Below are 25,026 nucleotides of genomic sequence, written 5' to 3'. Positions count from 1 at the left end.
TAATTTTGTTGTGTTAATGGAATTTATAATTTCGTGTAAGTGCTTGTAAAATGTATTTGATAACTATATAGGTGTGTAACCACGGACAGAGCATAACATTTACAATACAGGTAAATCTCCTGTGAAACGGTTGTTATATCATTACATACGTCCTCAACATGAATACATGAATATTTCAACTGTAATAAAATATCAATGGCAGCCTGGCGGTGTATTTAAATTTTTTAAGTTAAACCCCGTGTTAATTTATCGATGTAATACGCAACGTTTGAAAACTGTCAATTATAGGGATACGCGCACGTACCGGTGTTGCCCAAGTGGAAAAATAAATACATTTAATCATTTACGCTTTTCGGAATTATTTCACGAATTTATTTCCGACGCGCTTTATTTCTTAATAATACACCGTGTATACGTATATGTACGGCGAGAAGATTGCGTAGAGTTAATTTTTTAAGAAATACATCTGTATTTTTATAGATAGAGGTCAAGAATTCTTTCAAGATGAACCTGTATTCATTTATTTTTTTTCCACTCGTTCAATTGACTCGCCCAGTTCAAAACCCCCCACGCGCCGGTGCCGAAACACGTCCACGACGTCGAACAATTTTATCGCGAAAAATCCACACAATATAATATTATCTCGTACACTTATCCATAATCACTAATTATTTCCAAACGTCCGTGTCAATTTACCGGTGTGTTCTTCGGTGCACTGCAGTTGTAAACGGCCGATGTCGGCACGAGAGAAATTGTTCTGAACCCGATTCCCGTTCGACTGTGCACTGCTCGCGTATTACGTATCATAATTTGCGTTTGCACTCGCGCACAATTATACCATAACATATGAGTATACGCAACGCATACCATTATCCATATTGTAATATACGCCACGTGCGTACCGTGTTTCAAATATACTATTGTTAATATAGTTAACCGTTCGAGCGTATACTTTACGAGTATATTTATTATTTTCCATTCGAATTCAGCGCTGTGTCTTGGGTGTACGACTTAAACGAACAATAAACTGTGCGTGTGATTTTAACGCGGAGACGAGTATCGTCCGACACGACTTTTGCAGCCGTAACATTCTTTGGGGAGACGCGAAAAATCATTCGCATCGTTTACTTCGACCGGCCAATCGTGCGAATTCCTGTTGAACGTATGTAAGTGGGTACTCGGTTCGATATCCACACACACACACACACACACTCACACACACACACACACACACACACCGGGTCGTGAGATACACGAACGTACACATATATTAGTCACTCAATGTTTCCGTTATGGGTACGCATTGGTTTTAAGGATTATTTATACGATTTTGAATAAGGAATAAAAAAAAAATAATAATAAATAAAAATAAAAATACATAATCTATATAAAATAATAACGAACAATATAATATATACACAAAACTACATCACAGGAACAACATAAAATCCGATTTTTAATCGGTTATCCCATTCGAAGGTGAAATAATTCCCTTCGGTCACGCGTATAAAGTATAATATACTGTGAGTATCTCGTAATATACGACGTATTAAAATTCATTTTTGCTACCCACAGTCCCAATAATAATAATATTAAGTTCATCATATATAATAAGATATTATCGATTCCAATTTTTTTTTTCTTAAATAATATGTGGATTCAGGTTTTCTATTAAAATTTTAGTACGCATTATTCTATTAATAATGTTTTGATTCACTTTTACGTGAAGCAATAATACGTATAGGGCTGGTTTTTACGACGAAAATATATATTAGACTGGTGATATAACAGAAAATTACAATTCAAGGTTTAACCTTTCGGCGTGGTTTATAACTAACACATGCACACACACATTTATTAATAGTATTTCATGAGTTTGTGGCAATCATCATGAGGCGACCTAAATGAAAAAAATAATGTGTTATGTAAGTCGTATACAATTGTTTAGTTAAATATTGCATACTTGTTGCAGAAGTCGTATAACTGTACTACATAATGAGAACTACAAATGACTGGAATAGATTGCTTGGAATTTACATAAATAGGACGAAGGAGACTGGAAAAATAAAAATTCATAAACTAGGCGGAAAATTCGGTGTTTAAATGTGTAGTTTAACTTTTTCTAAGACTGATAATTATCATCCGTCTAACTCATGTCGGGTACTCAATAATTAAATAATTACATGTCACCATGGTATTTGTGCATAATGACAGCAATTGGGAGAGGACTCACCTACTCAAATATTTCTCAAGTCTCCTCCTCTTGTAAGAGTGTTTTATGTAAGTTGTTAACACGGACAATACATAGGATTTTTGTTGTCTTACAGCGCACACGAGGTGCATTATTTTTTTAAACGAAATATAAATCTCTCACAGATTAATGGATGTCAATACTTAAACCCTTATGACTTACCTACCTAATGTCGTCAATCGTAACGAAAATGGTCAGACTCGTAGCCGTTCTTTTAATTACCGTTTGTAGTGTTGCGCAGGTCGTCGTCACATATATCATAATATTTGCTGTCTATCCATTCGGACATCACTCAGCTGTACAGGTGATTGTTTACGATTGTCATTTCATTTACCGCGGTGATGACCAAGGAGAATTTGTAGGTGTGCCGGTGAATATAAACGTAAAGTAATATAACAGTATAATAATAGTTCACGTGCAATTTTGTCGTCGCAACTCGCACATGCATATACAACGATAGTAGTTTTCTTGATATTTGAGACATCATATCAAAACCTTTTTTTTGGTTTCAATTGCGATTTCTCTATGAACGGTTAACGATGTTAAGCCGTTAAGACGATTTTATGAATGACATCAAATTATGAAAAATACGAAGTTTTAATATTCATTTTTTGATTTTTGAAAAAAAAATAATATAGTACACTTGAATTACTTCGTTTCATTTTGATCAAAAATAAAAATGCTATTCAGTAGTCAGTCGTAACTCGTCAATACACTATACGTTACGTGCACTGTATTGGCTAAAGACAATTGATAATCACAAATATGTTGTCACTTGTACAATCGATGATATCGTGAGACTGATTTATTGTTTTTATTTTACATCAATATAATATTGGATTACAAATATTAAACTGTAACCGTGGTCTATAATCTGTTATTTGTATACCAATTGCATATTCGCATGGACAATTATATCGAGTCAAAAAAATATTTATTTATTTAATTTTCATTGAAATATCAAATTTCTTTGCACCCAATCAGTCTACGTGCATATAAGACATATAAAAATTAGAATTTGCCATTTACGGTCATCGCACATTACAAAGTGTAGTACAGATACCTAAATTGCGTATTTACTTCAAGTTTAAAAACCAACTTATTTAAAACATTTTATGTACCGGACGTACATTTTTCAGTAATATTTTTTCTTTAAGTCACTAATGTGCCGATAAATTTACGTACCTATATAATGTACGCACTCTTGACATTAGCGAACACATGCGTCGGACGTACGAGTAACCCGAACACCGTGTAGGGCCGAGTAGCCATCGTCACAGTCGTAGCCGCGCGATCGCTTCGGTGACGGTCTTCCGCACGAGGCAGATAGACGCGCGGAACAGGAGAGCGGCGGGGACGGCCGGAACGTGTGCGTACAGCGACGGGAAGGAAGTGCCCGTGCGCGCATATCGTTATCGCGATGTCGTACGGGACACGGGAACACGTCGACGTGGCGGGGATCGAGGGGCAGGGCTTCGGAAGGAGGGAATCGGAAGAAGGACGACGCGCGCGCACACGGCCACGGGGCGAAGATGACGTCGCGCGGCTAGGAAATCGCTACGGTCGGGCGTACTCGTGGCACGGGCAGGCAGGTGGGTGGGCAAGTGGTAGGTACGAGGAAGAAGCGACGGCGGCGGCGGTGACGCGCGGCAAAGTAGGAGTCGAAACCGGTCTCGTACGGTTCTGGTTCCGTCTCGGCGATCACACGTGTCCGCCGTTCAGTCCCATTATTAGCCGCGATCCCGTCGCGGACACAACGCGGACCATCGTCGTCGTCGTCGTCGTCGTCGTCGTCGCCGACCACTTCGACGAGCATCGCGCGTATTACGATCAACAGCAATACCGTTTCGGTCGTAAAAGTTTTCTCGCGAGAGGTGTAACGCGAACAAGTTCATTTCGATTATCTGTCGTCCGTTTCGTCCTTCCCCACCGTCCGCGTGGGACAACATATCGATCGAATCGAACACACGAATTCCCCTCGCTCTGGTACCGCGCGACATCGATCAAAGATCGACCGTCGCGCGTCCGTCGTTATCACTATCGTTTTTCTCACATCACCGTTCCGATCAGCCGTCCGTTTTCCGCAGACCCGCGTTCCGACCGGGGATCGTCCGGCTCACCGGTTCCCCGTCGGCGCGATGCTCCGGCCGCGCGATTCGCCGACAATCGGTCGCGCACAACGCGTCTCCGTCGGCCCGACCGCGGTCCAGTCGTACGTCGCGCGTCCAACGATGACGACCGACGGCGAGCGGCCGACATGAACACCGGATCCGGTCACGGCGCCCATGGGCCATCGTCATTGCCGAACTGGTGGCCCGTCGACCCGCGTCACTCCACTTCGACCGCATCGGATGTCGTGAGTACACCACATTATTGCTTTACGACCGTCGGTGCGTCGCCAGCACGTTGTCCGGTCCCGTTTGACGTTTCGACTACGTTTCGTTCTGTCCCTTAATCCGCCGCCGCGCACACGTGTGCGAATCGAACCTACCGCCAAACCGTTCGCGCGGATCCGTCGGGATTCGGTTTTTTCGACGATCCTCTCGCCAAACCAGTACATCATAGAACGGCTCGCGGTAGGTTCGGCTCGTGCGTTTATACGCGCCGCTTTACACGCGCGTGGGCAACATCCAAACGGCGAAACTTACCGTTTTCGGAAACACTGTACGTCTTGGTTTCAAAGTCCGAACGGGATTGCCTAAGATTTTCAGTAATAATTTCCATCCGTCAAACTGACGGACGGCATGCGTGGCGTTATAGGTGCGTTGCAACAGTTGTACATAGTTCCTTAACAAACCAACGAGTGCGTTTCGTGACTAATGAGTTATAACTCGGTAACCGTATTTGGTCTTTAGATCCCGAACACATCTAACGATGCGTATAGGGTGCATAAAAGTTAATGCGCTCGAACGGAATTTTTTTTTTCAATTCGATCTTACCCATCGGATACACACGTGACCGTCTACTGCGTCCGCGATTATTTTCGAAATTTATTTTTATAAATATCGCACTAATAGGTTTACCAATGATCGTTATTTACCACTACCAATTGAGCTGGAAGCGGTGCTCAAACGTACGCTCTTTGCCGTGAACAAACGAGTATCGTGAAAAATGTAGACAGCTCTATTTTATTGTACATCGTTAGTCGGTGGTACAATACCGCTTTGGATCGTTCTTCACGATTGTGGAATCTCGAGAACAGAAATTATTTCCCGAAAAATTACGACTTTCATCGTCGAGATCCTTAAGGTTGATGACGTGATTATTTTTAGCGATTTTAATGATTGACGGTATTATAAATGTAGTTAATTTATTTATTTCGTGTGGGATAGAAGTAGTCAAAAACAAAACATGCTGAAAAAGTGAATGTGTACAACGCTTAGGTATATATATTTATATCGGCAATTGGTAGGCACATAAACGTCTTCGGCTTAAGGCTAGAGTCTTGTTTTTGCGCGAAGGAGGACGACAAACAACGTTTCTTTTATAATATAATTCAATAGAGACTGACAGATTGAATATTATAACAACTGTATATAAAGAGAAAATTACGGGTTTAAAGAACCCGAGAAACAGTGAAAAGTGGAAAAAAAAATGTTGCGAAGATGTAATACTTAAAAGCCAACTGGACAAGCGAAACACGGTAGATCGAAAACACTTGCATTGCAAACATGTGTAATCGATCGTAGTCCGATAAACATTTCTCGTTTATAATATTTTTATTAGGTATGACATTTTTTTTCTCTATCGCGAATTAATTACTCATGCGCACAAGTATAAATTATTCATAGAGTCCGGAACCGAATGGCGTTAAGAATCGAGAGTTATTATGTTTTACACTGCCAAAGGTTCGCTTATCTGATCAATTAAGCTATTAGGTGACAAATTTAAATCACTCACGAGGTGTATACATTATAATTTTAAATGATTTTTTATCGATAACACATGGTTTATGAAAGGCTCCCACAAAGATTAATCGTTATCATGTATTGAATTACGTTATCTTATTTTTCTGCTTAAGAAATGCGCATAATATAATATATATTTTCAACGCAGAGTCCTCGATTAATCGATGTTTAAAAAAAAAAAAAATAAATAAATACATACAAAAATATATAAGTTGAACATTTTGATACCATAGTTGAACATCTATGATACCATAGGGTGCCATTTATCGATTCATTGGCCTCAGTAAAAACACATTTAAATTAACAATCGTAAGATTAAAATAACTAAATTTTTTGACGATTTGAGTGGTTTATTATTAAATAGTACTATATTATTTAAAAAATTACACCAACAAGTTAAACTGTTAATGTTTTTAGCAGATTATACCAAATGAGTTTTTTTTTCATGATCAAAATATAATATTTTTATTTTGAAACTTTAGTCATATTTAAAATTAAAACACTACATTTACTAGTCGTTTCAACTGAGTTTTTTTTTCAAATACTACAGCTTATAGTATCATTTGACATATCTACTTATTATTATAATCAATTGACACATATATAATTTAATAATGCATAGTATTAATAATTAACGTAATTAATAATGATTAAACATGAAACACTTTTTAATTAAACATAATGCTTCGAAAATGCATTTTTTACAAAAAAACAATACAACTTTAAATTAAACTACCATTGTCTTTCGGTTCTTTTAGGATAAATTATTTACAAGCTAAAAATCATGTTTTTAAAAAAATTCAAATGCCTTATCTCGGATCACATAGCTTATTAATGCTATACTTGTTATTCTTATAGGTCACGTTATTTATATATATTTCAATATTATTCTACTAAAATGGTATTGGCATCTATGAAAATCTATCGATCAATAAGAATACGAATAAGATGAGAATGTATTTTCTTACACGTGGAAATATAGTATATGTATTGCATAGTTAATAATCAATATTTATTTACCATCATTTTTGTGTCTGTATTTAAAAATATAAAAATTATTTTATACCAACTATGCATATTATTGTCATTTAAGGAGCTGTATTTTTTCAAAATTAGTTTTTTATTAATATCCGACATCTGTTCAACTATAGGTTTTAAAGCTATAACAACAGCTACCTTTTAAATTCGTTGAGTTAATATTATGATAACCAATGAATAAACCTATGATAATTCACTTCATGATCATCTTAAATAAAAGTGAAAAACGACCGCATCCGCTTAATACAACACAATTGGAGATCTCATATGTACGTTACTTAAAAAAAATAAATAAATAAAAAAAGCATTTTTTAATATAATAGTCGTAAGAGTAAATAAATTATTTCGCTATCGATTAAAATAAGTATTGCTGGACTACGGTTTACGATTGAGAACATATTTTTTTGAATAATTCATTTCCGTGATGTACTGAAAACAAATGTAATTGCTATTTCTTGGACGTATCTATGTAACACGTAGGTATTATTTATTATACGAAAACATATATCTTAACAAGTCGTTCGAAAGCAGCAGAGCGGTAATAACATTGGAGCGTGTTTTAATACGATTATGATGCACGTATAAACAAAAAACAAATAAAAAAAAATAATCTCAACAGTTTTCAACGCCGTCAACGTTTTGTAACACAAACGTCGACGGGTTATGCAAAACGAGCAATTTCGTTTTCCGTACCAAAAGAGGGGTACACCTCCGCTTAACGTCACCATCCTCGTCAACGTTGACGGGACGCAAAACCGTCTTCGCTATTAAGACGAATCGTGGAAATAATTACCCGATGTCAGAAATCCATTAGTGTACGACTTTAGGTGAAAGTCTGACGTGAATTATACGGAAAACTGTTATACGTTTGAAAACCACGCGCGCTCATTTACGTACATATATAATCTAACCTGCATAATATAATCACCGACCGCTTTCGTATTTGTTTAAAAAAATTATAATTTCGTTTTATCTTTTTTTTCCCCCCCCCCCCCCCCCCCCGTGAAACTAATTATTATAATATCGTACGCGCGCGCGCGGACACAAAGGGAACCGCCGCCGATGGAATAATACGTCAGTGTGTCCGTCGTCACACAACACGTGATGCAAACGATATCGTTATGGTTTTCGTTTGAAATCCGTAACTGTTTCATGAACGATCGCGGTGACGTCGTGTGGTTCCACGTCTAATAATAATAATAAAAATAATTATAATCGGAATTTTCAAATATCATCCGTTGTATTTGGTCGGGCGAGATTTCTTCTCCCGCATCAACCCGTCAGCAGGATATTAATGTCTACATTTACATTAGGAAAGAAAAAAAATATATGTAAAAACGACAACGGCGATTGGCGTGTGCGGATACGAGACGACGAGGGTCAGGTGGGCGCAGGATGGCGCGCACGGAAAAGATAAAGAAATTATAAATTAAAAAAAAAAAAAAAAAAAACGAAAACGAGCTTCGTACGAGGAAAACGAGGTCAAAGTTCAACTCGGTATGAATAAGGACGCGGCGCGTACGTCTTAACTTAACCGCTGCGGCGTCCTGTGCGTCGGTGCCCGAAGAAATCCGACCGGAACAACCGCCGCTAACCTAACGTACGTACGAACACACGATCCCCCCTCCCCCCCCATCCGCCGGTCGTCGGAATATCGTACAAATAGAGTCGTAACAACAGGGCATTTACATAATCTCCAATAATGGATTTACAAATGGTCCACGTGTACGCGTGTTTACACGTACGTGCGCGTACGATATTGTGTGCAGGCGAGCGGCAGACGCCGGCCCGACCGTATCAAAGACGGGTAGCTGATTATCATAATACAAGTACCTGCCTCTCGTCGCTGCTGCTGTTCCGTTCCTACCGCCGCCGTTACGGCCGTCGCAATGCCGCTGACCGTCGCCGTCCGCGTTACGATAATGGTGCACCGGACAACAAGCGAACGCAACGAGAACGACGGCCCGTCGAAAACGGGGACGGCCACCGGCGGTTCGGAACGTTTCGCCGTGATCGACCCGCGATCGTTTTTCCGTGACACGACGTCCCCCGGATGATCGCGACGGGCTCGGTTGACCGAGGAAGATTCTCCTGTACGCGTGGTCTGCCGGTGCACAGGGCTGACCGTGAAACACGCGTTAACCGAATGTCTCGAGCACGTGCAAGACGGACAATGGGTCGGAATCGACGCGTCACTCGACACCGCGCTAGGACCAGAAGCCGAGACGCGAACAAGTCGAGACGATAGACTTCATGAGATCGACCGAATTGTATAACTCGATTTAAAAATCATGTACACCTTTCCGTTGTTATTAGCCGTCGGAATACGATATCATGAAGTACACCTACTGTAATCGAATTCTGTGCCACCGTAGCTGTAACTAATGGCCAAAGATGCCGGTTTGTATGTTATTACTTGATCAAAAAAAAAAATTCGTATCATTTGCTTATCTGTACGATGTAAGTTTATCTACTCGATTTCCCGCAGCGGTTCGCTGGACCTCCGCACCGATCGTGCGCGCACGCGTCAAGTACGCACTAGCGTAACAACACGTGTTCGCGAACAAGATTCGTATGCGACAAATGGGAGAACTTGTAACGTCGGTTGTCGGTGTTTTGACGTAACGTCAAAGGATGTTACGCGAACATGTTACGACAGGTGTGGACACGTCTTCGAACATTTTTGCCAACACACAAATGTAAACTATTATTATTCATGATCAGTTTTTAAGCTTAGCTGTACTGCTTACAGCTCTTGCGGCACGGTCATAATTTGTCACGTTTAGAATATTTAATCACTATAGTTTAAATGTTTGACATGACAAGCGTCTATGCTCGTGCGACAGATTGAACTACTATGAAGTTATTCAGAAAAGTTATTTAAGGTGTATAAGTTAACTTATTGGTTAGCTATACGCGAACATGCGACGCTAGTGTGGACGCGTCTTACGATCTAATGCCGCGCACCGCTGGCCACGATATTCCTGTAGGTCGATTGCTACGGTGGTAGGGGCACCGGGAAATGGAGAAAACGCGATTTTCGAGCACTTCGATGACCAGTGACATGTATGCTTACCCTCCCGCCCGGTTATTATCTCGCGAAAACGTACTACGCGCGAGCGAATCGCCGTTAGAGAAATGTATCAATGCGTACTTCAGAATCGTTCAAAACAAACTTCATCTCGTAACAATTATGTTTTTATGTGGCGATGTCGATACTGACGTAATGAAAATTTCAAAAAATAGTAACGTTAACTCAAATGCATTCGGCAGAGAATTGATATAAAGTAGCACGTGTGAATAATTTTACTAGAGTCACTGAGTTCTCAAACACTTGGTCATATTTTTATTAAGAACATATAAAATGTTTTCAATTATTCTAAGGTAATGTATATTTTAAATGAAAATAGTTTAACAGTTCATATTTTAAAACGTGTTTCAGTTTCGAATAATATACGAATGCTACAGTGTGTTTAACTTAAATTTGTGAAGGAATTAAAATACCTCATTTTAATTCTTGACTATATATATGGTTAGGATAACCTATTAACTTTATAAATAATATTTTAAGTAAATTGTTCTTAATTTTTAAAGAAGTTAAATATATATTTATTAACTCGTACAAAAGAATTATTTATTTATTCGTGGGGTTCAATCTGTTTTTAAGTATATTTCAATATGGGGTGTATTCAACTGGTATTTTTAACGAAATTCAACGACTAATAACTGCATTATAAAATATTTACTGTATAGTATTTTCCAACCCTAACAAGTACCACGTTAATTTACAAGGAAATTTTTTTTACGATTAGTAAAGTTTTCGATAAATCTATGAATAAATTATAGCCAAAAGGAATACGACACGACCATGTACTATTATTTTTATCAAACGCGACGCCATACGATTAATTAAATGTTTTTCTGCAATTATTTTAGTCTGTGTATTTATTGAACACACTTCGTGCATGAAAAGAGCTGGAAAATCGTTAAAAATGTTCTACTAAAAAATTATTCATGTCACATGTGTAGCACATGATTTCCATAGAATTGCAGAATAAGTTCATGACAATTTTAGCACTGTTGACAAAAATAATCGCAAATTGTAAAAAAGTATTTAAAAAAATGGCAACTAGAGTAGAAATATTCAAAATAGAGGTCCCAGGTGTATGTTTATCACCAGATCCCATAATTACAATATGGAATCAGGGATTAATTCTGCTATTTATCACTGTAAAAATTTAAACACTGTTAGCCGCGTAATTGTAAATCTTGATGAAGAAAACCCGGTCTTGAGAGTAACCTAACGAACATAAAATAACTTTATAACTTTATAACTTTATATAAAATAACTTTAACATAACATAACTTCATAATTCTCATCAAAGGAATGAATAAACTTCAAACAAAAGGCCTTTCCTTAATAGCAGTGTTAAAAATAATTGAGGATATTGAAGAATCGTTGAAATCATTACGGGATGAAACAGGTACAATCGTAAAAAAAAATAATGTACAACTATATTTGAGAATAATTAGGGTTTGTCAACATTAGAACGCATTTCCAAAATATTGTCCGGCGAAGAAGAAAATAACGAATTGGACGAAGATCTTGTATCTGTATTGAACAATATAAGATTGAATATAGGTTTACATTGTTTTACGGAATTTATCAACATTGATGTCCGTTCCATTAACAATAGGGGTTAAGTAAGGCACGGCCGGAACCCAAATCAAGTTATAAAAAATACTCATTCGAAGTAACGGATGTATATGTGTGTATGTGTGTGTGTGCGAGTGTACTAGTCTAAGTGGCTCGTAAGATTAATGACGTTAATAAAAAATAAAATAAAAATAATAAATATACCTCTTGGACCATCAGCATTAGATGATGTGTCCGTGAGTTGGTGTTTTCTTCACACAGAGTTAAACGTGTATGACAATTTAGTGTTATAGGATGTTTACATCACATACGATACCGTACAATGGACCAGTAGATCTGACCACACGGGTTGCCATAGGTTAACTCTCTAATAGTAATAATAATAATAATAATAATAAAAAAAAAGCTATGCCAAGGGTCAATACGATCAAAGTCTCCATACGGTTACCTATCTGCTGCATTGGCTGTACTTGTGTAATAGGATTTCAACAATATTGTTGGACTATCATTTTATTTCATTTTTTTTTTTTTTTTTAATGAACCATAAGAATATGAATAAAATAAAGGTAGGTTTTATGTCTCTCCGAAGGCAACGTTCGCGGAGTGTGCCTATAAATCGGAGAGAATCGAAAGTCACATAGTACGGCGAGAAGGAGTGGTCAGATCATGTACATCTAATAAATTACACGCGCGCTCACGTGCAGTAAAACAATCTGTGGAAGATTCGCCTCATCTTATCAGTGTTACCATCGTCTTCCGCACCGGCATACGTATGCGTAACCACTCGAACCGTAACCGTTGAAAATAAATACGGTAGTTATTATCTCCGAAGATTCGCATCGTCCGGTACAAACGACACTCGCCACGTCAAACTTTCAGATGAAACGCGTAAACGTAGTGCGGTTTTTGTTCGTTATGCAAACCGACCGATTTCGACTTGGCGCGGCGCAACGTTGCGCACGGCATCCGCAACAAGGAAAAGAGAAGACGATCGACCCGTAAATACTTGGATACACTTGGCTAAAACGTTCAATAATGCCCCGGAACCATTAACGTCGTTCCGACGGGTTGGGTCTTGCTTGTTTTTATTTTCAAACCGAGTTTATATCACGTGCTTACCACGGTGCAATAAGTAAAATCTCGGATCGGACGAGTCTTCGCGTTACACACTTCGGTGTGTCATAAACCTAATGGTATAATTATATGGGAACCGACTCCGGACGTCTTCTGCGTTATTAGGACGGGGAGATTCTATAATTTCGCAATTGAAAAACACATTAATATCGTATGCAAATCGTCCGAGACGTTCGATACAAAGTACAAATTAAATGAGTGTGTATAATACGCGCGTACGTATCGCGTTTTCGATCTTTCTCGGACCAGTTGAAATACAATGAAAACCAACGGGGCGGGATGAGTCCAATGTTTTATGAACGTATATGCTAGTAGTTATGTGTATGCGTAAAAACGGGAAAAAATATCTCGTTGACATTACAAAAAAACCGAGAATTATTATAAATACCAATTTGTTTATATTACTGTACGTATACCTGCGCACGTACAACGGTGTGTGTGTGTGTATACCGATGCGAGCGGGAATTTTAATTCGACCGTTTATATTGTTTGTCACATACATATTAAATACAGGTACACATTTTTCAATCGTATTCATGTTTTCAGATGAGTCAGCTGTGTCGAGTTTGCGGAGAACCTGCCGCCGGATTTCATTTCGGTGCGTTTACTTGTGAAGGATGCAAGGTAATTTATTTGATTATATAATTAAGCAATAAAACCGTAGCGTTTAATTGACGTGAATTACTCGGTTTTGAAAAACACGTTATTACAGAACATTATATTTTACACGTATCTGTGTACGGATCAATTTCTGACCTTGTTCGACATTATAATATTGAACCATTACAATAATCTTATACATGTCAGCCAACGTTAAATATCTGACATTTTTTATGTATACGTATGCATGTGTGTGTGTGTGTGTGTGTGTGTGTGTGTGTGTGTGCGAGTGTGCTCGCGTACATTTACGAAATTTATTGAAACACATTGACTGTAAAGGGAGTGAAATAATAATCCCCGTTTATCGGAAGCGACTGCAAATCGCAGACTGAGTGAAAGAGAGAGAGAGAGAGAGAGAGAGAGTTTATCGAAAAGACTATATCGAGATCAACACTATAAATATTGCATTTTGTGACCCGGACGAATCATAAACTCGTAGAGACTTGAACGCGCGTCAACGGATCCTGATGGCCGGCATCTATTCTTGCCGTAACGATAATTATTATTATTGTCATGGTTCCGTAAGCGATCAAGAGCCCGACGGATTTCGTTTGCCGGGTCGTAAAGTATAGAAGAAACAATCACGTATCGTTCAATAAAACCTATCGGGATCGAACAGAACCGCGCGAAAATAACGTCCGGGAGACGTAGAAAAAAATAAAAACCGTAGAAACTAATCGAAAAGACATGACTGGTCGAAGAACGCCTACGGTGGTGCGTACCCATCGTGTACCACGTACGCGTTAACCGTCTAACGGACGACAATGATAACGTTTTACCGTACGCCGTTTACTGTTTTTATTATTTAATTATTTATTTTTTTTCAATGTTTTTTCTCTTTAAAGTTTTCGCATTTTTTTTTTTTTCAATTCGAAATCGAAAAAATAAACATTCATCGTTGCAATCGCACGCGAGACCGCGCAAAGCAATATCGCCTTCGATTACCCGACGCTAAACGGCCGGTTCGTGCATCATCATCGCGAACCGTTGCACAACGCGGCCGAACAATTAAATGACGAACGGAGCGCGGCGAAACGGTTTACGATCCGAGATGATAATAACAGCAATAACCGATAATGATGATGATATTATTACATTAATAACAGTAATAACAATGATATAATATCGAAACTATACTCACTCGCGCGTGCAGTTCGACAATGGCTAATTTATGTTTTCCCTTCCCCGGACTCGACGGACGGGCAATAATAATATAATTGTTTTACGCGTCAAAAGACGATTTTACACACGTTTCGATCGACCGTTACCCAACCGCGTGTACACCTATACTTCTCGTTCTCGTGCATGCACGTGCATCGCGTTGCACAATCATTACAATATTATTATTATTTTATTTATTTTTTATCAGCGTCGTCCGACTGACCGAATCCGTCGGATTAATTACGGTACGTAATTCGTCGTTACCGCTCAACGGTTTCTGCACTTATCTCGTTGGGAGAACGACAAACGATTGTTCACTCGAATTAGTCAAGTTCACCCGCGACACGTTAAGGCAGAGATCCCCGGCGAAGCGAGCTTTAATCGAGGGTGCCCTAAAATTGTTTCGTGTGTAAAGCAATCGTATGCATATTTGATCACAATTAAAAAGAAAAAAACGTTTATGAAGGATAAGGCCATGTGCGTTTAATCGTTCAATATAAGGACGCATTATCATTACCATTATTTAAACATATAGTTATGTATAGTAAATGTTTAAAAGAAAATTTACATTTTTAAAATATAATAATGTATGATTGTAACATGTTCAGCTAAACACACGACCTACTATACGGGAGTGCTTCAAAATGTTGGAAAATACTTTAAGTTACCGTGAGCCGAAAAAGGTTGAGCACCTATGATAAGGTGTAGATGTTAAAAGTCAACAAATAAAACGCTTTGCGTCTCAAATTAACGAATAGTAAAACATTCGTTAAACTTAAAAAATAAAAATTAATTTATCTTGTAATTTACGCATGGATCGTAAAAAAAAAAAAAAATTGACATAACTGTTAAGTTTTTATTTAAATTTGACCATACTTAAAACACTCGTGCTCTGTTACAATTTTAATGCACGTTAGTTAATAAAGTTAGTTAATAACATAACAAAAATGTAAATTAATAGTTTATTTATTATATGAGATATACGGACGAGTCCTTTTTTTAAATTAATACATAGAATAGATATAATATTATACAGTAGCAGAAAATAAATTTTACAATAAGTAAATAGAGTAATTAAATTTCGTAAACGGACATGAGAAAAGAAGTATCTGCATTGGCTCGAGACGCATGACGCATTAACCGTCTAATAGGCTCATTGCACGTGTGGTTGGTGGACGAATGAGGAATATAGAAGGGGATAGCAGATCTAGATATGCGCTGAGGAACCTTAAATTGAAGTAAAGAGACGAGGACGGGTGAATATATTTAATCTTAACTTCCAAATAATAACTGGAAAAAGTCAATTTGTTACAGTGGTTTGATCGAGGTGGTCAGATATAATAAAAAAATCTATTTGTTTGCCAATGTTTTATTTTTCAACCGCTGTTTACGCTCCCACTTGTTATAACGACGGTACAATTTATAACTCACACTCATTTGTAGGCGAATTTCAATACCTCCTGTCTGTCGCGTGCTTATAGGATTAAAAGCGCACCGGGTTATTGTTCTATTTGACGGGAACAACGAAATCGATATTGTCGTTTCGTGGTAAAAACTCGAAGGTTAAAGGACTACGTCAACTTATTATTGTTGTCGTGCACCAACCGAGTTGGCGACGGCGCGCACTCGAACGTCCTTCGTCCGTCTACCCACTGCAGGACCGTTCGAATAAGAAATATTATAATAATAAGGGGAAAAAAAACAATTAATTCATAAACTTTTCGCTCGGAGCACGTATCACACATCGTTTGCAACCATCTTCGAGCCGCTGTTTTCGTAACGAGATAGAGACCAGGGATTATTTTAAGGATTTTTATCAACTACGCATTTTGTTTAAATAAGCCTATCAAAATAGAACTATGATCTCAAAATATACTGTCAAATTATAGTTAAAAATGATAAAATGTGTAGCTTCTATGTGAAGTAATTTAAAATGTAATGTATTTAAAAGATATAAATAAAACAATTTACATTCGTGTTCAAAGTATTTTTTTTTTTTTTAATATTTTTTAGTAAATTTCCTTTTCACTTCGTTTATAAATCATAATGCAATGTATAAAACAACACTAAACAACATTGAATCAAAAATCAATTTCCCAACAGTCTATTATCAAGTGCGCATCTACCTTTTCCAAATGCGCAAAATAAGCCCAACTGCGGTTTAGAATAAGCCCTGATAGAGGCTTTTACAACGAACCCAAAGGCGAGCACTGCGATTTTCCGCCGAACACCGTTGCTGCGGTGGTTCTCACTGTTCGGAGCGGCGGACCGAGAACAACGGTATGATTGATTATGTCCGTCCGGGACGTTTTATGGTCGTCGCGACTGAACCACCGACGGTTTCCCATAGCCACGTGGAAAAGTATTGATAATTTATGTCGTTCCGGAACGGACTGCGGTCAAGACCACTGCGATCACCGCGTGTTGTAATTGCAATACCGTACGCAGTCGGAGCACAGGGAACGCGGTCCGAGCGTGGCGTACACACGTGATTTGTAATAATTTAGAAAAGTCTAAACGCTGACAATGCGAGTGCGCTGCAATATTTTCTCGCCGCGGCGCGCTAAAGTCGCACATAAATCACACGCGCCGGACACGCGATAATAGATTTCGCGAACGCGCGCGTACATCATATCGGTACGCGTTCGATTATAACATACGTATTTTATAAACGTATGGAAGAAGGTAAAAAAAAAAAAAAAAATGAAAAAAATGAAAACGTAGAATGTTATTGCCGTTAAATGTCATTATTTATTCGTAGAACAACCCATTCCCGGCGCGGAACGTCTTAAGTCGCTTATTATGAATATTCGAGAGGAAGCGCAGAACTCGTTAAGGAATAATATATTGTTATTATTTTCGTTTCGCGCCGTGATACCGCGGTGTGTAATATGTCATTATATCATATCTGCAGCGTTTGAATTATCGTACTCGTTTCTATAACCTTTCCATACATCGGGCAAAAAACCGAACTGCAATAAGCGACCGCTTGGTTTTCGCGTCCAAACCGAACTGCGACGGAACTTGCACGCGTCTTCGCGTTAAACGGCGACTCCATAGATAATTTTACGGATGTTTCGAAAACGCGTTTAATCCGTTTTTTTCGTCGAAATCGAACCGTAAGAGACGTCATAACCATAAGCGTGCACACGGGGTAGTCAGGGTAGGTACTTGACTATTCTGTGAAACTTCCCACCCTCACCAAAATATTCAATATGATCACAATAATAAATAAACATATTATTTTCAACCACTTCGAAACATTAGTTAACGTTAAAAAAATGTAAGAATACTGGAGAAATATAGTTATTAAGTTAAATGAAGTTACGAATGCAAATTTTTTGTTAATATTAAATGATAATGTGTTATGTTTGACTACCCTGCCAGTTATGTCTGCACACGCTTATGGTCATAACCCATGCCCGTACTGACCGTAACGCCACTGATACCAGGGGCGTACCCGGGAATTTTTATGGTGAGGAGGGGAGGTCCAAAATTTTTATTTTATCTGTTCTCTAATTATAGTTACAGTTTAATTCAGTACCAACAAATTACTGTTAATAACTATAGTACGGTTTATACATTATATAATCTATAAAATTTGTATATTGAAGTTAACGGGGAACTAAAATACACTATATACCTGCTATTATTGTACTATTTACTATTAAACCGTTGAGTATGTAGAAATATCAATGGAGGGCCCGGACCCGAACCCCCCCTCCTCTTGGATACGCCCCTGACTGATACCTAATATAACCGAGAACACGTTGTTCCAAAATTAGCTTTAACTCTCCATTGTTTGCGGACACGGGACTCATAATCGATTTTTTTCCCGGCCCTGTTTCAGTCGTTTTTCGGCCGGACCTACAACAACCTGGGCTCGATATCCGAGTGCAAGAACAACGGCGAGTGCGTGATCAACAAGAAGAACCGGACGTCGTGCAAGGCGTGCCGGTTGCGCAAGTGCCTGGTGGTGGGCATGTCCAAGAGCGGGTCCAGGTACGGACGGCGGTCCAACTGGTTCAAGATCCATTGCCTGCTCCAGGAACAGCAGCACCACCAGCAGCACCGGAGCCAGCAGCACCAGCAGCAGCACCAGCAGCTGCAGCATCGATCGGTCGGCGTCGGGTTGCACTTCCAGCAGCACTCGGTAGCGGGCAGGACGCCGCCGCTGCCACTGCCGCCATCGCTGCCACCACCGCCGCCGCCATCGTGGGCGGACGTCAAACACCACATGCGCCTGGACGCGGACAACAACAACTCGGTGGCCGGCGACCTGAACAAGCAGCAGGACTACGGTGTGGTCGGCACCGGCGGCCGGCTGTCCGCGTCCGCTGCCGCCGCGGCCGCGGCCGTCGTGCAGGCCGTCCGACCGGAACTGCTGCGGTGGCCGTCGCCGTTCTTCCCGGCGTTCCCGTTCCCGCCGCCCGCGCCGTTCTTCATGGCGGCCATGCAGCCGGCGCCGCATCACGGGACCCGGTCGCCGCCGACCGACAGCCCGGCGTCCCGATCGTCGTCGTCCTCGTGCACCGACGACCACGACAGACTCGCCCGGTCGCGGTCTCCCGCGGAACGAGTAGCGGTGCGCCGCGATCTGCTGCCCGTCCAGGAGTCGCCCATGGACCTGTCCGTGTCCTCCGCCGCCGCGCCACCGTCACCGTCGCCGTCACCGTCCTCGTCGCCGTCGATCGACGAAAACGGCGTGGGTCGAAGCCGGTCCCAGTTGGCGGCCGACCGGACGTCCGGTTCCGGCGACCCGGACGTTTCCGAATCCGAATCCGATTCGGAAGGGTCGGCGGCGGTCGGCGACGGCGAGCGGACCGCGAAAAACTTGCCCTTGGACCTGACGTACGACCAGCGCGCATGACGCCGATCCATCATTTCTCTCTCTCTCCCTTCGCCGACCGTGACACCGATGTCCCGTGAAAACGTGCGAAAACTCAATGTACATCAATTGTAATTAAAACAAAAAAAAAAAACATGTACACAGCATGATAATATACAGTCTAACGGACTCGTTTCGTATTCATTTTATTTGTTTTCTTCCGTCCACATTCCTCTGCCGGTCCAGTTGTGTGTACACCTCCAAGAACGTTCCACCCGCAGACATCAACGACCAGTGTCGTTATTCGCGGATAGTTCTGCCATCCGCTATGGTGTATTGGTTACAATTCCCCTCTCCCTCCTGTGTTTCTTTTCTGCGCATCGAATATTTTTCAACTCTAATGTCATATTTGTATGTTTTACGAATGTTTGTAAAAACATCGTGAAAACGATCGGAGTAAATATTTTATCCTTTCATTTGTTAATTTTAAACAACATCACGATCAAAACTCGAGTTACACCGCCAAACCGCCGATCCGCGGATTGTTATCATCGAAAGCCCCGAAAATCGTTAACTAAATGTTTAATGTACAACCGTTAGTACAGTTTGGAACATTCAGTTTCGACGAATTCCATCAGGATCTCGGACAATGCAATGTTTTCGTGTTGGTAAAGAATCGACCAAATCATTTGAACAATCGTTAGAAAAAAAAAAGTGAGCGCACTGTACTTGGACCGACTCACGGATTACAATAAATAATAATTAATAACGATCACACACACACACACACACACACACACACACACACGTCGAAACAGAATAAAACGAGATCGTTATCATTATAGTACATTCGATAAGTTTTAAGTAATATATATATATATATATTTAGGTTGTACGCTGTATTTAAGGTAACGTATAAGAATCAATTTTTATTTAACTCGTCCTCGCTTGATCGTTATTATCGAAATGAAAAAAATATACGTCCACGTAAATGTTAATTCCAATAGATTATATTTTTTAATCATTCGTTTGTTACAGGAACGGCTATTAAAATACTATAATGTTATGACGAGCGTGCGATACAGAATTTTTTCCTCTACGAGCGCGAAGGCGTAAAAAAAAAAATATAAAACTTTTTTACGTTCCGAAGTGATTACGCTCGCACGCTCGTAGTACGTGTACACGTACGGATATTTTAAATAAAAAATATTATTGTTCGGGACGCATTGCGGTTAAAGCGATGGAATCGGTAAACGGTTCCGGTAATAAACGTTGGGGTTCGCGTTATATTATTGTTCCGAAAACGTTATATTAATTTTAAACGGTACATGTTTCGACCGGTAGTATCCGTTGTCATGGTTGTCGGACGCGCACGCGAAAACGTAAAATCGTACTCCGGACTACTGATGAACAGCTGGCGGTCGAGTCGATCGTTTTCCCATAGCCGGTCGGACGAACGTAAAACAAGTTTTCAATTTCTTTTGTTCCTAATTACCTGTACAGTGTACATCTATTGCGCCGGTATAAAAACGGTATATTTAAAAGGGGCGTAACACGTTTCCACCAAAAGTGTATCTTTCCCTTTTCCACCACAATATCCGTGTTTCCACCAAATGAGATAGAATACCTATACTCTTCGTGAGTTTTTCGGATTTATGTAAAATATATATAAATATACACACAATATAATCAATGTATATTGTACATTTATTGTATTTAATCGTATGTTAAACCGTTACCGTACTTATGCGTGTACTCATAACATTAACCATGATAATATCTAAATAATCGAATACTTTATGAACAAATGAAAAGATGGCACAGTTTAAATATTGCATTACAACTGTGTGTGTGTGTGTGTGTGTGTGTGTGTGTTAAAATAAAACGTAAATTTTAAAATTTATAAGTCTGTGATGGCTAAAGTTATCGGAAGTAAACGCAGAAATAAAACACTAGAACTAAACAATTTTAAATTTTTTATTGGATCAGTTAACAAATATCAACTAATTATATATTAGTTATAATTTGTATAGGTAACTAAGGTATCGCATACCATAATATATCATTTTTTTCACCTTTTTATATCTAACCATTTTTATAAATAAAATTTAACATTTTCCAACCTATATTGTAAATATTATACAATGACTTTACATTTATTGAATTAATAGTATATGTTGAATAAAGTTATTTTTGTGCTATAGCTTTTAATTTAAGCGCAGTATACAATTTTTTTGGTAAAAATGTGGTCAGTATCTCATTTGGTGGAAACGGATATTGGTGGAAAAGGGCATCGCCCTTTAAAAGGTATACGTCTATTGCGCCGGTATAAGAACTATACAGTACAAGTAAAAATCATAATGGCTGAAAACAAGAATTAAAATCAAACTAATCATTTTACATACTTGGAATTTACATTAGTAGTATATTATATATTTATATATATTTACACTTATCCTATAAATGTTGAAAAGTTCTCAGGTATGATATTAAAATTAGTTATGTCTATTTTACTATTTATTTGTTTGTCATAAATTTAGAGTTTGGTCTATTTTTGAGAACACGTATTATGATTGTTGTGTTACATCATTTTTAAAACTTCATAAAAAACAAAAATATTTGGATGGGGTTAGTAAAAATATAAAAAATAGATATAGATAAGGTAATTTTAAGCACAATTTATAAACTCCTCTATAAATTATACCCTTTTTATACTGGCGCAATAGATGTATACCTTTTTTCCATCCCATAATTTTTCTTTCTTTACCTGCGATTTTCAGTGCAATTGATATAAAGCTGCGTCATCTATCGTTATTTTCGTCACGGGACGAGAACGGGTTCGCGACGGACCGCACGTCGATGCGGAAGCATAATATCGCATCCCTAGAGTACAAACAGTATAACTCAAAAAAATTTCGATTTAGAGATGGTACCACCGCGAGATAAATATCTATTATTGGCGCTCCTTTCGTTTTTCTTATCTTTTTTCAAGATTAATTCAAAGTAAAATGCAATAAACATGTAAAATATAATTGTTTTTCTCTTTAAGATTGTTTATTATTGAAGTTGATTTTTTTTTTGTTGTGATGTTGAGTTTTAGGGAATTCCTTAAACTCCTATAAGAATACAAAACAAAGATTAACGACAACTAATTAAAAAAACTCAAAATATCGTAAAAAATGATATTTTCAGGTGGTTTTAAAAATTCTTAAAATATTTAATCACTTTTTTTCGGTGATTACTATTTGTGAGTTGTGCTGTTTGCATTCTAGGGGTGCGATATGTCGTCGTACCGGGAACGACGCCTGAGCCTTGAAAGCGGAAAGTGTCTGGTGTGTGCGAACGGTCAAAACCCGAAACGTTGCGATCACGACGAACTAGTGTTTCGTCCGGTAACGGAATATCTGTATGCAAAACGTCGTTGGTACAGTACTGCATATTGAACAACGGGACTAGAGCCTTATGTGTACGGATATGCTAATAGCATCGCGTCCCCGTATTTCCGTAGGGAAACTATCCGTGACCGCTCCTCGCCGCTACAGGGGTTTGACATTTTTCCAATCCCGGTCGTTTTTCCAGACGAGAAATCTCCGCATGCCACTTACATCATGTTCATGACTTACATATGTTCCTGAGTCGACAACAATAAAACGATATACATAGATTCTTAGGATCGTTTCACACGGGAAATATGGTATCAACTGTAAGTTTCGGCCGTCAATCGCGTGTAACAACCCGTTGACGTTCCAAAGTTCCGGTACACTCGTCCTAACCGTTTTCACGTATGTACCACCGGATATGTCGCACTATCAGTGCAAGGGGGCCATATATCAAAAATATTAAATTGTTCAGGAGAACATGTCTAACGTTTAATAATTTATAGTAATTTGTAATTTTCTTCTGCTAAATACCACTTTAACTAACTAGACCAGAAATGTTTTTATAATATTGTTACCAATAAGTGTAATTAAAAGACCAAATTTTGTACTACGGCTTTATTGTTTTCAGCTACCTCTGGATCTGTCTTAGTGCAATAAGTTTATTTATATAACTGACGGTTTAAAAATATAATTAGATAGATCGCGCCACTACAAAAAAAAAAAGAAAAAAAAATGGATTATTTGGAAAAAAATTGGAGATACCAAAAACGTAAATTTAAAATTTTGGCTGTAGCCTATTTGCACCCCAGAATAGTACATTTGCACCCCAGAGATGTAGACAGATGCGCCCGAAAGATAAGGTACTATGATTTATAGCACATATGCGCCCATTTCGCATACAACGCTGCCATTGTGATTTATAATATAGATTATTTTTATATTGATAAACATTTAAATTAAGTAGATAAGTTTAATATACTATTATAGTACTTTAATAATAATTCAACATTTTGGGTTTAAAAAAATTAGTCAATATGACAATAACTCGATTATTTTCACTCGATCATGCTCATTAATATGTACAATATTTTTAACTTTATAAGGTTAATAAATAGTATGTCTTGTATTCCAGAATACAATTTGGCAACGTTGCCCGGGTTTACAAATTTTTATTAAAAATATTTCGGGCGCAAATGGGTCATAAAAAAGTTGTGATGGGCGCAAATGGTTCTCATCGAAAATTTTTTGATATACGGCCCTCTTGCGCTGATAGCGCGACGTGTTTCGAGAGTCCTTGTCCGAGAGCGATTCGTCACACCGCTTTCTCGAATCGCACCGAAAACGAATCGCTATGACAAACAATGGATCGCGGACGGGATAACACCGATTGATGTGTACGCGCAAGACGATCCTCCGAACCACGTGAGAATCTCGGTTTCGTTGCGTATAAATCATATTCATCGCTTAATCTTCCGCGAAAAAAAAGCCTACATTATCCGGCCGAACGATGTCCGCCCGACAACCGATTGCTTCATTCCGGTTCATCCGTGTCTTATTATTGTACATGCTCAGCGGTGGTTCAAACTCGTTTTCAAACGATAGACCGAACAAGTTAACCATCGTTTTTCTATAATAACGTATACTTTTTTTTTTTTCAATCCATTCGACATTTTGACGTATTTACTTGTACGTACCTTGATCGATAATACTTAATATAAAGCTAATTGAAAAAAAGAAAGCTTTAAAATATTTTTAACTAAAAAAAAAAAGAAAAAAATATTTTCTAAAAACTATTGCATTTGAAACAGGTTAAATGTGTTAAATGTTAAAATCTTACATTTTTTGACTTGACCTCCACCGATTTCTTCGTCATTTCCGAACTTTGTTGTTATGCAACATCAATAATTGATCATTCGATTTGACTTGCCTTAGCGAATAGTTTTTAAAAATCCGAACGACTCGTCGTGACTTTATACGTACTCGGTGGCGGTTTTATGGGAAGGAGGGAC

The 25,026-nt window shown here is 38.7% G+C and overlaps 1 protein-coding gene across 1 annotated transcript; it reads left to right on the top strand.

Moving 5' to 3' along the window:
- Positions 1–3,899: 3,899 nt before the first annotated feature.
- LOC112680791 (protein embryonic gonad-like) lies at positions 3,900–19,841 on the top strand. Its single transcript, XM_025550989.1, has 3 exons — positions 3,900–4,607; positions 13,535–13,612; positions 18,660–19,841. Exons 1-3 carry the CDS (start codon positions 4,509–4,511, stop codon positions 19,677–19,679), a joined length of 1,197 nt encoding a protein of 398 aa, XP_025406774.1. The 5' UTR covers positions 3,900–4,508; the 3' UTR covers positions 19,680–19,841.
- Positions 19,842–25,026: the final 5,185 nt, after the last annotated feature.

The sequence above is a fragment of the Sipha flava genome, unplaced genomic scaffold (assembly GCF_003268045.1).
Source record: "Sipha flava isolate LNK unplaced genomic scaffold, YSA_version1 180_pilon_pilon, whole genome shotgun sequence".
NCBI classification, from domain to species: domain Eukaryota; kingdom Metazoa; phylum Arthropoda; class Insecta; order Hemiptera; family Aphididae; genus Sipha; species Sipha flava.
Note: the sequence above shows the minus strand (reverse complement) of the source record. Positions and strands in the feature narration are given on the sequence as shown.

Excerpts from the sequence above, each read along its gene's own strand:
- LOC112680791 (XM_025550989.1), top strand. The coding sequence starts at position 4,509 with ATGAACACCGGATCCGGTCACGGCGCCCATGGGCCATCGTCATTGCCG. Across the intron at positions 4,608-13,534 it reads CTTCGACCGCATCGGATGTC|ATGAGTCAGCTGTGTCGAGT; the intron begins GTGAGTACACCA and ends TCATGTTTTCAG. Across the intron at positions 13,613-18,659 it reads TTACTTGTGAAGGATGCAAG|TCGTTTTTCGGCCGGACCTA; the intron begins GTAATTTATTTG and ends GCCCTGTTTCAG.